Consider the following 12,885-nt stretch of genomic DNA (forward strand, 5'->3'; position numbering starts at 1 on the left):
CTCCACTTGGAAGGACTCAGGTGATTAGACTGGACTCACCTGGATGCTCTCTCCATCTCAAGGTCCTACCATTAATCACATCTGCAGTGTCCCTTGGCCATGGAAGGTGGCACAGCCACACGGTGCGGGGCCTAGAGTGTGGGCATCTCTGTTCTCTGCACTGGGCGTACCCTTGGCTTATTTTTCAGAGAATTATTTGATGTATTCATTTGTGTGAATGGACCAGAGATGGGATGAAATCCTTCACCCATCATGACTCGTGACTTTTGTTGTAGCATCGATGTTACCCAAGAGAAAAAAGGCTTGGAATGCCGTGACCAGGTCACTTCCGAGGGGCCCCCTTGGGGAACTGCGAGGCTGAAATGGCGCATGGGGATGCAAAGGTGCACATAACCCTGACAATCAGGAAAAGCAAATTCAAACGTTAGCGCACGCTGTTTCCCAGCTTCCAGGGAAAACAGAAGTAGGAGATACACATCCCTGTACCTACAGTTCCTCCTGAGGGATCTAAAGTACCGTGACAATAAAAGTGCCAGGATGCAAACATGTATGTTAGCGATAGTAACTGCCACACTGTTCTAGTGGGGAAAAGCTAAAAAACACCCCTATGTCTATTGGTAGTGGCAGGTTTGAATAACGTGGGGCTCACTAGTGTGGAGACTAATGTAAGGCGGAGAGTAATGTGGGGAGACACACAGCCTGTGCTTCCCAGCCCCCATCCGAGTGGGGTTATATGTCCCAGCAGCCCGGAGACGTGCTGTCAGGGTCCATACAAGAAAACAGCCCGCACAGACTTAAGCTTGTGCCCCAGTTCTGAATTGTTCTAACAAAACATACTATGCACATATATTTTATAAACCCTGCCTTATAAGTTGAATTATGTCCCCAGAAAGATAGGTCAAAGTCCTAACCCCCGTCCCAGCTGTGCAAGCGACCTTATGTGGAAAGAGGATCATTGCAGATGTGATGGAGTTAAGATGGGGGTCACTAGGATGGGCCCTCTCCCAATATGACTGGTGTTCTCATAAGAAGAGGAGATTGGGACACAGACACACACGAGGAGGGCGCTATGCGATGTCAGAAGAAGATGCTGGAGTCCTGTATCTACAAACCAGCGACATGAGCAGCCGGGAGAAAAGGCCAGAACAGATTCTCTCTGAGAGAGTGTGGCCCTGCCAGCCCCTTGGCTTTGGAATTCCAGAACTGTGAAAATAAATTTCTGTTCTTTTAAGGAACTCAGTTTATGGTATTTTGTTATGGCTGCCCTGGGAACCCAATACACCCTGTAATTATCTTATAAATAGCACAGTTATGTCACATTGGTGATTACTACTGTGTCCTGAGTCAGGTTGTTAAAAGCAAGCATTTAAAATGTACCTCAATTTTTGAAACCCTGAAACAAATGTATACTAAAATGTAAAAAATATATACATTTAAGTATATACTGGAATATGACTATGTATTTCAATATTTCATACTTTTAAAATTATGTCTGTAGCTACGTATCCATACATAAATATAACCTGTATATAAATATAGGTACTACATCTATGTAGCTATAGATACTGTATAGATGCTATATCTGTATGTATATATCTGGAGATAAATATAAATATCTAGATATCTAGAGATAGGGATTGAGAAAGAAATAGAGAGAGAGAGAGAGAGAGAGACTTAACGTGCCCCAGGCCTGTCTCAAGCTCTGGGAAGTCCTATTATGTCCTGTCATGTACTTCTGTGTCCTTATGATATTTTCTATCTTCTTTTCTTAGACTACACTCTCCTAAAGTGACAGAGGACACAGAGTGACAGTTTCTTTCACAGAGAGCATTCTGTCCTACCATGGAATGCCAACAATCTGCTTTTAAAGAAGCAGCCTTGCTAAAAAGAAGCAACCAGTGTTCTGAATACAAGAGGCCGCTTGCACTCAGTTGACACAGAAGCGTATGAACATGTGAGCTCCTCCTAAGCTCTCTGAGCTCATCTGCCCCAGCCACACACCTCGTCACTGTCCCCGACCGCTCCAGGCAGGTTCCACCCCAGGGCCTTTGCACTGGCCGTTCCTTCTCGCTGGAGTGTGCTCCCCTCAAACACCTGTGCGGCTCTTTCCCTCAACTTCCGCAGGTCTTGGCTCTAATGTCACTATCTTAGGGGAGGCCTGCTGTCACCCCACCTCACTAGCACCCCATTCCTCTGAACCCCCATATCTTTAGTTTTCACCTTAGCAATCATCACTATGTCATATATCCCATGTACTTATGAAGCGTATTTCTGGTTTCTTCCTTTTAGAATGAAAGCTCCATGAGCCTAGGAGCTTTGGGTTTGTTTTGTTCTGTACCCCGGTCCCTGGGGAGTGCCTGCTACATAGTAGGTGCTCAATAAATATTACTCAAATGTCTAAGGGCGTCTGTACTTTTTATTACCGTGCCTTAGGCTCACTAGAGGTTGTAGACACAAATGTTTCAGGGCTCAGGCAGATAAGTGAGTAGAGAAGGCTGTCTGATGACAAGGGGCAAATGGCACCAAGCCTCCTGCCTCAGATTTAGTGGGGGATGGCGGGGCCAGTGGCAAGTGGCAGTGTGTGCTATTTGTGGGGGGCACATTTACTTCCAGTGGCTACTATATAGTGGCTATTGACTTCCAGATAGTTGTGGCCAGGCAAGAAATCAGACCCAATGCCTCCCAATCTTGATTTTCTAAGAAGCCAAATATTTGGCTTTTTATGTAAAGTATCCTTATTTCTTGTATCAGCCAGCTGTCACTGCATAACAAATTCCATTGGAAGTTAATGCTAGAAATGACAGTAAACAGTATTGTCTCAGAGTTTCCATGAACCAGGAATTCAGGAGCCACTTAACAGGCTGCTTCTGACTCAGGACTTGGGGCCGCAGCCATGAGAGGCTCGGTGGGGGCGGGAAGGTCTGCCCCCAACATGGTCCCGGTCGTGGCTGGCAGCTTCCCACAGGCTCTTCGCAGGGGGCCTCCGCTGGTTCACGTCACATGAACCTGTCCACAGGGCTGCCTGTCCCCAGGTGTGATGACTGGTTTCCCCCCGAGTTGAGTGATCCCACAGAGCTTCCTGAGTCTCAGAAGTCACACTGTCCGTTCTGACTTACTCCCTTGGTTAGAAGTGAGTCACTACGTCCGGTCCACACTCAAGGGCAGGAGAACAAGGCTCAACCTTTGAAGCAGGAAGTGCCAAAGATTTGTGGACTTATTTCAAAACCATCACCTTTTCAAATGCTGGCAACTCGTTCAGATAGAACGTTGTGTTTCACCCAATCTAAGGCAAACAACACGTCGGAAGGTTGGGCTGTGTTCATGGGCCGTCAAGTGTACCCTCTGCACTATTCAGACCTTGATGTGAGACAGATTAAATGTCTCTGTGGTGTGACTATATGACAAGTCTCTCCATTTTCCTTTCAGGGAAAATAATTTCTGTGCTAATGCTAAGAGGCAGCATGCAATCTGTGCAGGGAAGCACTGCTTGTGTAGAAACCGAGTGTCAGGTAAACACCTCGTTTGATAGGTTATGTTTGATAGCGGGACTGATGAACAGATCAGATCATGAAATCTTTGAGAATAGCTTCTGTATTGCTTTGCAAACTCAACAAAGTTGAGGACAACTGCAGGAATAGAAAAGCTTGGCCATGTATTTGGTAAATGTTTGTTATTTGCTTAATGGTTAGTCTTTAGCATGAGGTCATATTATTAAACTTCTAGTCAGCTTGTATATTTAAATCACTATTATTGTTACTAGAATATAACGCTGCTGTTTCTGGTTACGCTTTCTGTATTCAGATGGGGTAAGAGTAATTCCCTCAATGATTCAACAAATATTGACTGAGCACCCATCACGTGCCAGGCACGGCGCCAGATCCCATGAATACCGTGCCAAACACGGTGTTTTGTTTATTCTAGTGAGGGAAAGAAAGATAAAAAAAGCAACCTGGTACATAATTAAGCAAGATATTTTCGGTGAGCAGTGAGTGCGTTGGAGAAAATAAGAACTGGTGCTAAGATTGGGAATGGCTGATGTGACGACACCATGTCAGAAAAGGTGGTCAGGGTGGGCCTCCCTGAGGTCACATTTGAGCTGTGACCTGAATTCAGGGTGCGAAGGAGCCTGCCAGCCAAAGGTGTGGAGGAAATGCACGTTAGGCAGAGGGACCAGTAAGTCCAAAGGCCCTGAGGCAGGAACAAACTTGGCCAAGGTGAGATGCAGAGAGGCTTGTGTGGCCACAGCAGAATTACAGGGAGATGGAGTCGGGGAGTAGACCCCAGCGAGCTCATGTAGGATGTGGCCAGCCATGGATTTCATGTCTCTAAGTGCGACAGATAGAAAAGCATTGCAGGGTTTAGGAGGAAAGAAGGACGGTCTGATATGTTTTCAGATCATTCTGTGCCTCCGGACGTGATGCAGAGAGGGATATAACATCAGTTCTGAGGTGTCCCGACCCATAATCTGAATCTAATCCTGAGGAAGAATCAGAAAATCCAAGTGGAGGGACATCCTACCAAATAACTGGCCTGTGAAACACTCAGCAAAAGTATCAAAGTCATGAAAGACAAAGACCAAGGTGCTGTTCCCAATTGAAAGAGACTGAAAAGACGGCACAGGTAAAGGTAACATGTGAAAGTAGGACGATCCTGCACCAAAGGACAGGAGTGAGACAACTGACAGTTAAGGTCTGTAGGTTACACGGTCGAATGTAACAACATTCATTTCCTGATTTTAATAAGTATACGGTGGTTATGTAAGAGACTAGCCTTAGTTTGAAGATATACACACAAGGGGCATCCTGTTTGCTACTTACTCCCAACATCTCGGTGGGGAAAATCATATAATATATATTAAAAATCACATACATAATACATACCGAGAGAGGAGCGAATGATAGACAGTTGGAACATAAGCAATGTCAGTGTTGGGGGAAATCGGTGGTAATGGATGCTGAAATCCCTTGTGCTCTCTTTTGCAGCTTTGTAATTCTGCACACATTCCTTTGTGTATTTGGCTGCAGTTTTTTGGACTACAGGCTAAGCATGGTTTACAATCCACATTGGATGGTAGAGACAAGTACCTCTGTGAACTGCAAAGCTATCGACAGTGGGAAGAGCTGGGGTGGTTTTACTGGGAGAAGCCTTGTGTCTGCCAGCTTGAGTATCTTTTCCCGTTTTTCACTGTGGTGTTTAAAATAAGCTGTAGAAGTTGTGAGGTTGAGCCTATTGATGGACGTTTATGGAAGTTCCATGTTTTGTTACTGTAAATAATGTTGCAGTGTCTCCTTGTGCAAATGTGGGATTTTAACTCTAGGGCATTTCCCTAGAAATGGAAATCTAAGGACATGAGCTCTGGACACTTAAGTTTTATTAGTGTCTGCTCTCCCAAGAGGCCGAGCCAATTTACACTTCCACCAGCTACATGGAGATCGGCTTGGTGTTTTCCTGAGGGTCCTTCGGAGTTCAGATGTGTTGAACACAGAGTCTCAGATGTGTTGTGCCCAATTTGCGTCACTTGGGTTCCCAACAGACCTGATTGCCACGTGCTCAGGACTGGGTGGCTACCTCCTTGGTCACCGCTCCAGCAAGAGTCCCCATGGTAGAACCTTTCAGGAACCTGAGTACTGCAATGGGGCTTTTAGCTGCCTGCTCTTGGGGAGGGGGACCAAGCCAAGTCATCTGTTGAAAAATTGTGGCTGTCCCTACAAATGCCAAACACCGGCCTTAGATTTAGGATGTGAGGTCGGAGGACTCCACCTGGCCCACACCTTTGCTAAAAGCGACCGGATACTTGTTGAGCTAGTGGTGCACCTCATCTTCTACCCGTGAGGACCCCACGAGGTGACTTCTGCGTGCACGGCCTGTGCGGGACGTGGCAGCCTCATCTCAGGCGTCGGGAACCTAAACACTCAGGGATTGCATCCGCACGTGTCACTAGGAGGGGCTGCCAAGGTGTCATCACCGCGTCTGCAGAAAACGGCCACGAAGTCTGCCGACCAATTAGATACGAGGTGTGACCAAAAGATACGGTGAATATTTAAATTTAAAAATATATGTGCAGTAAGACACATTGTCATTCGTCCCCAACATTCCCCCCCCTGGCTTCCAACTCACGTGTCCCGTCATTCTCGCCACTTTCTGAAGCAGCTCTGGGCGTCCTCTTTCACGAGTGTCGTTACTTCACCCTCCATCATGACGACGCTCCATGTCACACGTCGCTTCTGGTACCGCAATTTCCTGTCAAACTAAAGCATTGCAGTGTGTCCGCAGGCACCTCATTCACCGGATCTGGCACCGTGAGACTAATGGCTCTTCCCCAAAGTCAAAACGATTCAGGACATCGAGGCAGCCACGAGGACGCAACTAAAGACACTCATGAAAGAGGACGCCCAGAGCTGCTTCAGAAAGTGGCGAGAACGATGGGACACGTGTGTTCAAAGTGGGGGGGGGTATTTTGAGGGGGATGAACGGCAATGTGTCTTCTACTATAAATTTTTTTAACTTAAACATTCACCGTATTTTTTGATCACACCTCGTACATTTAGCCCCCCCCCCAGGGTCCCACGGGAGGGGTGGCCACGCCCCCCGCACGCCCAACATGGCGCCAGCCGGGGGCTCCTGTGCCCCTTGGCGCAGCTGGACCACGGGCTTTGTGCGGCCCGCTCTCCCGAGTTTCCCGCCCAAGGGGCCCCGGCCTTGTCCCCGCGCCGTGACCCAGGCGGCACCAGGACGCGCCTCCTCCCCCTTAGCGCCTGCGCGCGGGGATCCGCCCCCCGGGTAGGCGCGCGTGCGCGCTCCCGCCCCGCCCGCCGCGCGGCCAGCGGCTCCTGCGCGCGAGGCCAACGGGTGTGGCCGCCGGGCGGGCGCGGTACGTGCGCGCGCGCAGGGCCACGTGGGAGCGGCGCGGTGCCGTTGCCCCGCCTCCCCTCGGCGCGCGCCGGCGTCGGCTGCGTCTCCGGGCATTTGAATTGCGCTTCCGCCATCTTTCTGGTTCTCAGACGGGCCCGGAGACGTTTCTGGAAGGTAGAGGCGGCGGCGGGGCCGGGCGGGAGGCCAGGGCCGGGGGCGGCGGGCCGGGCGTCCCGGCGGCGGGCGTGAGCGGGCCGTGGCGCCGGCTGCCGGCGGCGGGCGTGAGCTCTGTCCTCCCGGGCGCGGAGGCCGCGGGCCGGCGCCGGGATCTCAGCGCGGTGGGCCCGGGAGGCAGCGCGGGCGGCGGGGAGGCCCGGGGCAGACGGCGCGGGAGCGGCGGGGGGCCCGGCCCGGCCCGGCCCGGCCGCGGCGCCCGCCCAGGCGCCCTCCGCGCCGGCCTCTCGCGGGGCGGCCTCTCCTGCGGCGGGCGCGCGGCCAGGCCCGGCGCTGAATGAGCGGGGCGGGGAGAGCCGCCGCCATTGCGCCCGCCGGCCCCGCCGCCGCCCTGGCCGCGTGCGGACGCGGTGAGCGCGCGAGGCGGCGCGGGGCCCGGGACGCGCCGGCCCGGAAGGCGGCCTTTGTGGCCCGCACGTGGGCCGCCGCCATGTGCGCCCGCCCGCCCGCCCGCCGCGCAGGCCTCATCCTCCTCTCTTTGCAGTGACATCACGATGGCTGCCCAAGGAGAACCCCAAGTTCAGTTCAAAGTATGTGATTCTCGTGGGCGGTGCCGGCGCGCGGGGTCCGGAGGGAAAGCGGCCGTGGCGGTGCGGGCGGGGGCCCTGGTCCCGCGGCCTCTCCTAACGAGGCTCCCTGTGCGGGCGCAGAGGTGCTGCTTTGTCAGCGGCCGGCGTGCTCGCTGCAGCGCTGCCCGGGCGGCCCCCCAACGCGGGTGGCTGTGCTGGCCCCGTTTCACAGAGAAGGAAACCAAGTCTGATGGTCTCCAGTCGTTCATTACACGGGCGGCATCGCTTAATTAAGACCTTTTGTCTTAAGTACACTTGAGGGTTGTATATAAAATGGCTATTGTTCGAGTGAGATGGGTGGTCGGAAAACCTTAACAGCTACATAGTTCTGGGGTCCTGATGTGTTAACTGTTTGGGGGCTTATTTCAAAAATGTGTTCTCTGGCAGCTTGTATTGGTTGGTGATGGTGGCACTGGAAAAACTACATTTGTGAAACGTCACCTGACTGGTGAATTCGAGAAGAAGTATGTAGGTACGTGGGGGGAAAGCCGTTTGTGAGACTGTGTATGAAGTGCCCGCGTTCGTTGACTAACGTGAAATGCTTGTGTTTCAGCCACCTTGGGTGTGGAGGTCCATCCCCTCGTGTTCCACACCAACAGAGGGCCTATTAAGTTCAATGTGTGGGACACCGCTGGTCAGGAGAAGTTTGGTGGCCTGAGAGACGGCTACTACATCCAAGGTGGGTAATGAGCAGTTTCTGAGAGGACGTGTAGTTCACTCTCCTTGGTGGTTCACCGATAATCAGATCTAGTCCAGTAAACACAAGTTGGATATTGACTAAACCAGGAATTACGGGATTCACATTGACGAAAAGACGTGCTGCCTCCAGAGAATTGGCTGTCATTTGAAGGGGAAAATTTCTTGAAAGTTTCTTGTGTCATTTGCTTGCATGCTGTGTTGTGTTCAGCAATTTTGAGGACATAAAACTGTCATATTGAGGCTCCTAATTTAAAAATAACAGACAAGCTATTGCTGCAGCTTCAGTATTTGAAAACTTAGTTTGGGTGTATATTTTGATGGTTACCAATGATTATATCTTGTCTAGTCCATTAAAAAGATAGTAAACAGTTTAACCAGATACGGGATCAGAGGAGCTGGTTTCTCCATCCTACAAATGCTGTATAACACCTGCTCATTTCTTTTAACTGTACTAACTTTTGCAAAAAAAACTTTAATACTTAAAAATTGCTAAGGAAATAAGTGTTCATTGCTGTACTGAACAAAAAAGAGTAAAGAAAAGACTCATTTCCTGTAATCTCGCACTCTTGACGAAGAAATGCTAGGACTCCTTCCATGCCTTTAGCTTTCCTTGAGTATGTACAAGGCTCTTCCCCCAATTCTTTAGCTGAAAATTATACTGTCCCTTCTCAGGCTTGTTTTCTTATTTACCATACCTATCCGTACAACTCGATACATACAGACCTATATGACTTTTTAAAAAATAAAGGTATAAAATGTCCCAAGTGTACTTGGCCATTGAAGGGCTTTTTAAAGAATAGAGTCCTAGACCCTCATAATAGGGGAGGGCAGTTCGGGAATGCTGGCTTATCATTAATCTACTTTGGGTACCTTTTCGGGATGAGGCAGAATTAATGATGAAATACTGCAGGAGAGAGATTTGCTAGGGTAAGCTGGTCTTTTCGTGCTCTCATGTAAAAGAAACGAATTTTAAATGATACTGTATATTACAGTGATGTGCAGCCTTTTGAATTGGAGACCTTGAAATTGATGGAGACATGTAGGTGACCTAGAGTCTGGCCTGAGATGCTGAGTCCGAATTCCTAGTTTTTAGCATTTCTCATCCGCGTTGTAAATTCCTCGGTGTGTACTAACGACTGAATGCATCTTTCAGCCCAGTGTGCCATTATAATGTTTGATGTAACTTCGAGAGTTACTTACAAGAATGTGCCTAACTGGCATAGAGATCTGGTACGAGTATGTGAAAACATCCCCATCGTGCTGTGTGGCAACAAAGTGGATATTAAGGACAGGAAAGTGAAGGCAAAATCAATTGTCTTCCACCGAAAGAAGAATCTTCAGGTTGGTTTCTTAAAACTTACTGAATCACGGCCCTTTGATAAACAGTACAGTGTGGATTCATTAAAGTGATTCGTGAACGTCTTTGATGTACGGGTTGAAAGAAAATTCCTTTCAGCTTGAAACATTCCCCAGGAATAAGCATGGATTTTTTAAAATTAATTTTCTCTTTTAAACAGTACTATGACATCTCTGCCAAAAGTAATTACAACTTTGAAAAGCCCTTCCTCTGGCTTGCTCGAAAACTCATCGGAGACCCTAACTTGGAGTTTGTTGCCATGCCTGCCCTTGCCCCACCAGAGGTTGTCATGGATCCCGCCTTGGCAGCACAATATGAGCACGACCTAGAGGTACGAGGTCTGGTTGGGTTCCTGTTCCTGGAGTGGGCGTGTTCCCAACAGCCCCGTTGGGAGTGTCACCATCTCTCTCTCTCGCTCTCTAGGTTGCTCAGACAACTGCTCTCCCGGACGAGGATGACGACCTGTGAAAGTGAAGCTGGGGCCCAGCGTCAGAAGTCTAGTTTTATAGGCAACTGTCCTGTGATGTCAGTGGTGCAGCGTGTTTGCCACTTTATTACATAGCTAAGCAGAACATGTGCTTAATCTTTGGGATGCTGAAGGCGATGGATGGGCTTCGGAGTGAGTGTGGCAGTTAAAAATACCTTCCTTTTTTGGACCTGCATATTTAGCTGTTTTGGAACGCAGTTGGTTCCTTATTGAGTTTCAAATATAAGACTGCTACAGTCACATCACAATATTCAGTGGGAGATCTTGTTTGTTACTGTCATTCCCATTCCTTTTCGTTTAGAATCAGAATAAAGTTGTATTTCAAATATCTAAGCAAGTGAACTCATCCATTGTTTAATAAGTATTTTAAAAACCACTAATAAGGAAAATTGCTGTTACTGTTTAGATTGCCTTTGCTGGTATCACTTCATTTGAAAGGATTAGCTTAAATTCTTCCTGTGTCTATTTTTTGTACATTTGAATCATTTCACACAAATGAAATGACAGGTAAACAGTAGTTTATGTGGTAAGTTGTTAAGAGGTGTGCATTGTCGATGCAGCTGGGCTACGTAACGTCTTCCCCACCAGCCTTCTGGCTAGCTAGTGTCACCTGGCAGGGGGAGCGCTTGGTCTAGATGTATGCGACCTGTCAGTAAAAGTGGCACGTGCTTTAGACCTCTCAAATAGGTATATTAAGAACTACAGTTGCTATCGTTTTATGGCAAAAGTCACCATGTGCTAATCCAGAGCTTTTAAAATCGGATGGATAAAACCATACAGATGATAGGAACTTAAAGGATGTCTCGTTTGTTGAATATAAATTATACATTTGCTTTTTGTATTAATGTTACATGTTTAATGTAAAGTGGATATTCTAAGATGTTCCATATTTACGTGCTGCTTTCAAGTACTCCCAAGCTTTAAGTACGCCAAATATTAAGGACTGAAGTTAGACATACCACAGCTTTAATGATTTCTTTTTCTGGAAGGTTTTGTGGGCACTGCAAGGACAGACAAAATAACCAGGAATAGTACTACAGCAGAAAAGTAGGTCTTAGAATGCTTCTCAGTAATGTGCAATGGACTACAAAACTTTTATTAGATTAACCGTTTATCTTTTATATGGTTTCCACATTTAGAAATGAATTGGGTCTGTCTGGCCTGAGTTGGATCTCAGTGACACTATACTGTAGCAATTAGTCTCGAAAATAAGAGCTATTTTCTCATATAAGTACTGCTATAGTTCAGTTTACCAAAGTTCTGTAGATGTCCAGTGTTCCTTAAATGATTACTTTCTTACCTAAAAAGGGAGGAAAGCATCACTTACATATATGGAAAAATAGATACAATGGGTAGACTTGAATAAGTTTCAAGTAAGATGGAATAAACATCAGTAGATTGGCTTACAGATAGATTTGAATTGCTGTATATGTATGCTGTATTCAGAACCAGATTTTAACAGTCTCAGATGTGAAGTTTCCTCCCCTAATCAAGATAACACTTTCCATTCAGGTGATTTGCTATTGAGATGTGAAGTTTCTTCCCATAATCAAGACAATACCTTCCATTCTGATAATTTACTATATGGGGTACGTGTTTGTAACCGTGTGTGGAATGCAAGAATGACAGATCCTGAATCTTAAATGTAACAGTTAAATTTTGGAAGCTGCTTGTGGAATACATGGTGGGAGAATTTATAAGTCATTGGAAGAAAATGTTGCTGCAAAATACATTGCTTTTCTTTTGCTCGGATTTTCTGAATCTAGTATTTGCTCTGCGAAATGCTGAATAGCACAGATTAGCAATACCTTGGGGAATAGATTTCAGTTCATACAAATGGGGAAATTTTCTCCCCAACATTTTGAAATCTGGTATCTAATGGGGGGAGCCTTGAATTAAAAGCCTTGTATATATGGTTTGGTTGCTTCAAACTAGTAACATATTAGAGCAAATCAGTTACAAATAAGCATAATCTGGTTTCTCTGCATGGTAGACAGGAAGGTTCCTCCTGTTTGAGTTTCAGAAAGTTTGATAATAAAGTGGAATTGAACAGTGGAGCACGTAAGACTTAGGAAGGGTAAAACGTCTTTGAAACGCAGTTTCACGGTGTGTACTGGCCAATTTTTCAAAATCCCTTATAGAATGTGTTCTCGGTTCTCCATCTCAAAATTATAAGGGCAGAGATTTCCAAAAATGCATCAAGCTTCTACAAGGACCGATTTCCTGGCTGGTCACGTGTACCTGCAGTAAGTCACGTAGTGAGCCTTTGGGTTGATGGGTAAAACACCAGATTGTGTCAGGAAGTAACATGTTGAGCAGATGGGGTGATGGTTCACTTGGTTTGACTTGCTTGTGCACGAGGGACAAACGGCTCGTGTTACCTTCAGCCACGTTGGGGCTGCAGGTCCCCTGCCTGCTGGACTGAAATCTGCATGACCCGCAGCATTGACCTACGTTCTCCCCGCACCTTCTCACCTGCAAACCTGAAACCCTGTAGGGAGGTGAAGGGTGCCCAGCCCTTGGAAACCTTGCTGTTCCAACATCAAGGGCTTCGTCATTGCCGTGGATGTGATCGCGTCCTGCTCCACTGCCCACCAGGCTTTGCAGGGACAGGCAGCCCTTCCTCACCTGCCATCCCCTCCCAGTTAAGCGCTTCGGCTGGTCTTTAAATGAGTCATGTCCCTACC

General features: G+C 47.7%; 1 protein-coding gene across 1 annotated transcript; it reads left to right on the top strand.

Annotated features, from left to right (window-relative positions):
- The first annotated feature begins 6,908 nt into the window (after window positions 1–6,908).
- Window positions 6,909–10,531, top strand: RAN (RAN, member RAS oncogene family). Its single transcript, XM_074321360.2, has 7 exons — window positions 6,909–7,026; window positions 7,571–7,616; window positions 8,043–8,127; window positions 8,209–8,334; window positions 9,508–9,695; window positions 9,872–10,042; window positions 10,135–10,531. Exons 2-7 carry the CDS (start codon window positions 7,581–7,583, stop codon window positions 10,177–10,179), a joined length of 651 nt encoding a protein of 216 aa, XP_074177461.1. The 5' UTR covers window positions 6,909–7,026; window positions 7,571–7,580; the 3' UTR covers window positions 10,180–10,531.
- Window positions 10,532–12,885: the final 2,354 nt, after the last annotated feature.

The sequence above is a fragment of the Rhinolophus sinicus genome, chromosome 9 (assembly GCF_057876585.1).
Source record: "Rhinolophus sinicus isolate RSI-liver-muscle chromosome 9, RSI-T2T, whole genome shotgun sequence".
Lineage (NCBI taxonomy): Eukaryota > Metazoa > Chordata > Mammalia > Chiroptera > Rhinolophidae > Rhinolophus > Rhinolophus sinicus.

Bases quoted from the DNA above. Each gene is read 5' to 3' on its own strand.
- RAN (XM_074321360.2), top strand. From the start codon at position 7,581: ATGGCTGCCCAAGGAGAACCCCAAGTTCAGTTCAAA. The intron at 8,335-9,507 runs GTGGGTAATGAG...TGCATCTTTCAG, and splicing joins AGACGGCTACTACATCCAAG to CCCAGTGTGCCATTATAATG. The intron at 9,696-9,871 runs GTTGGTTTCTTA...TCTTTTAAACAG, and splicing joins ACCGAAAGAAGAATCTTCAG to TACTATGACATCTCTGCCAA.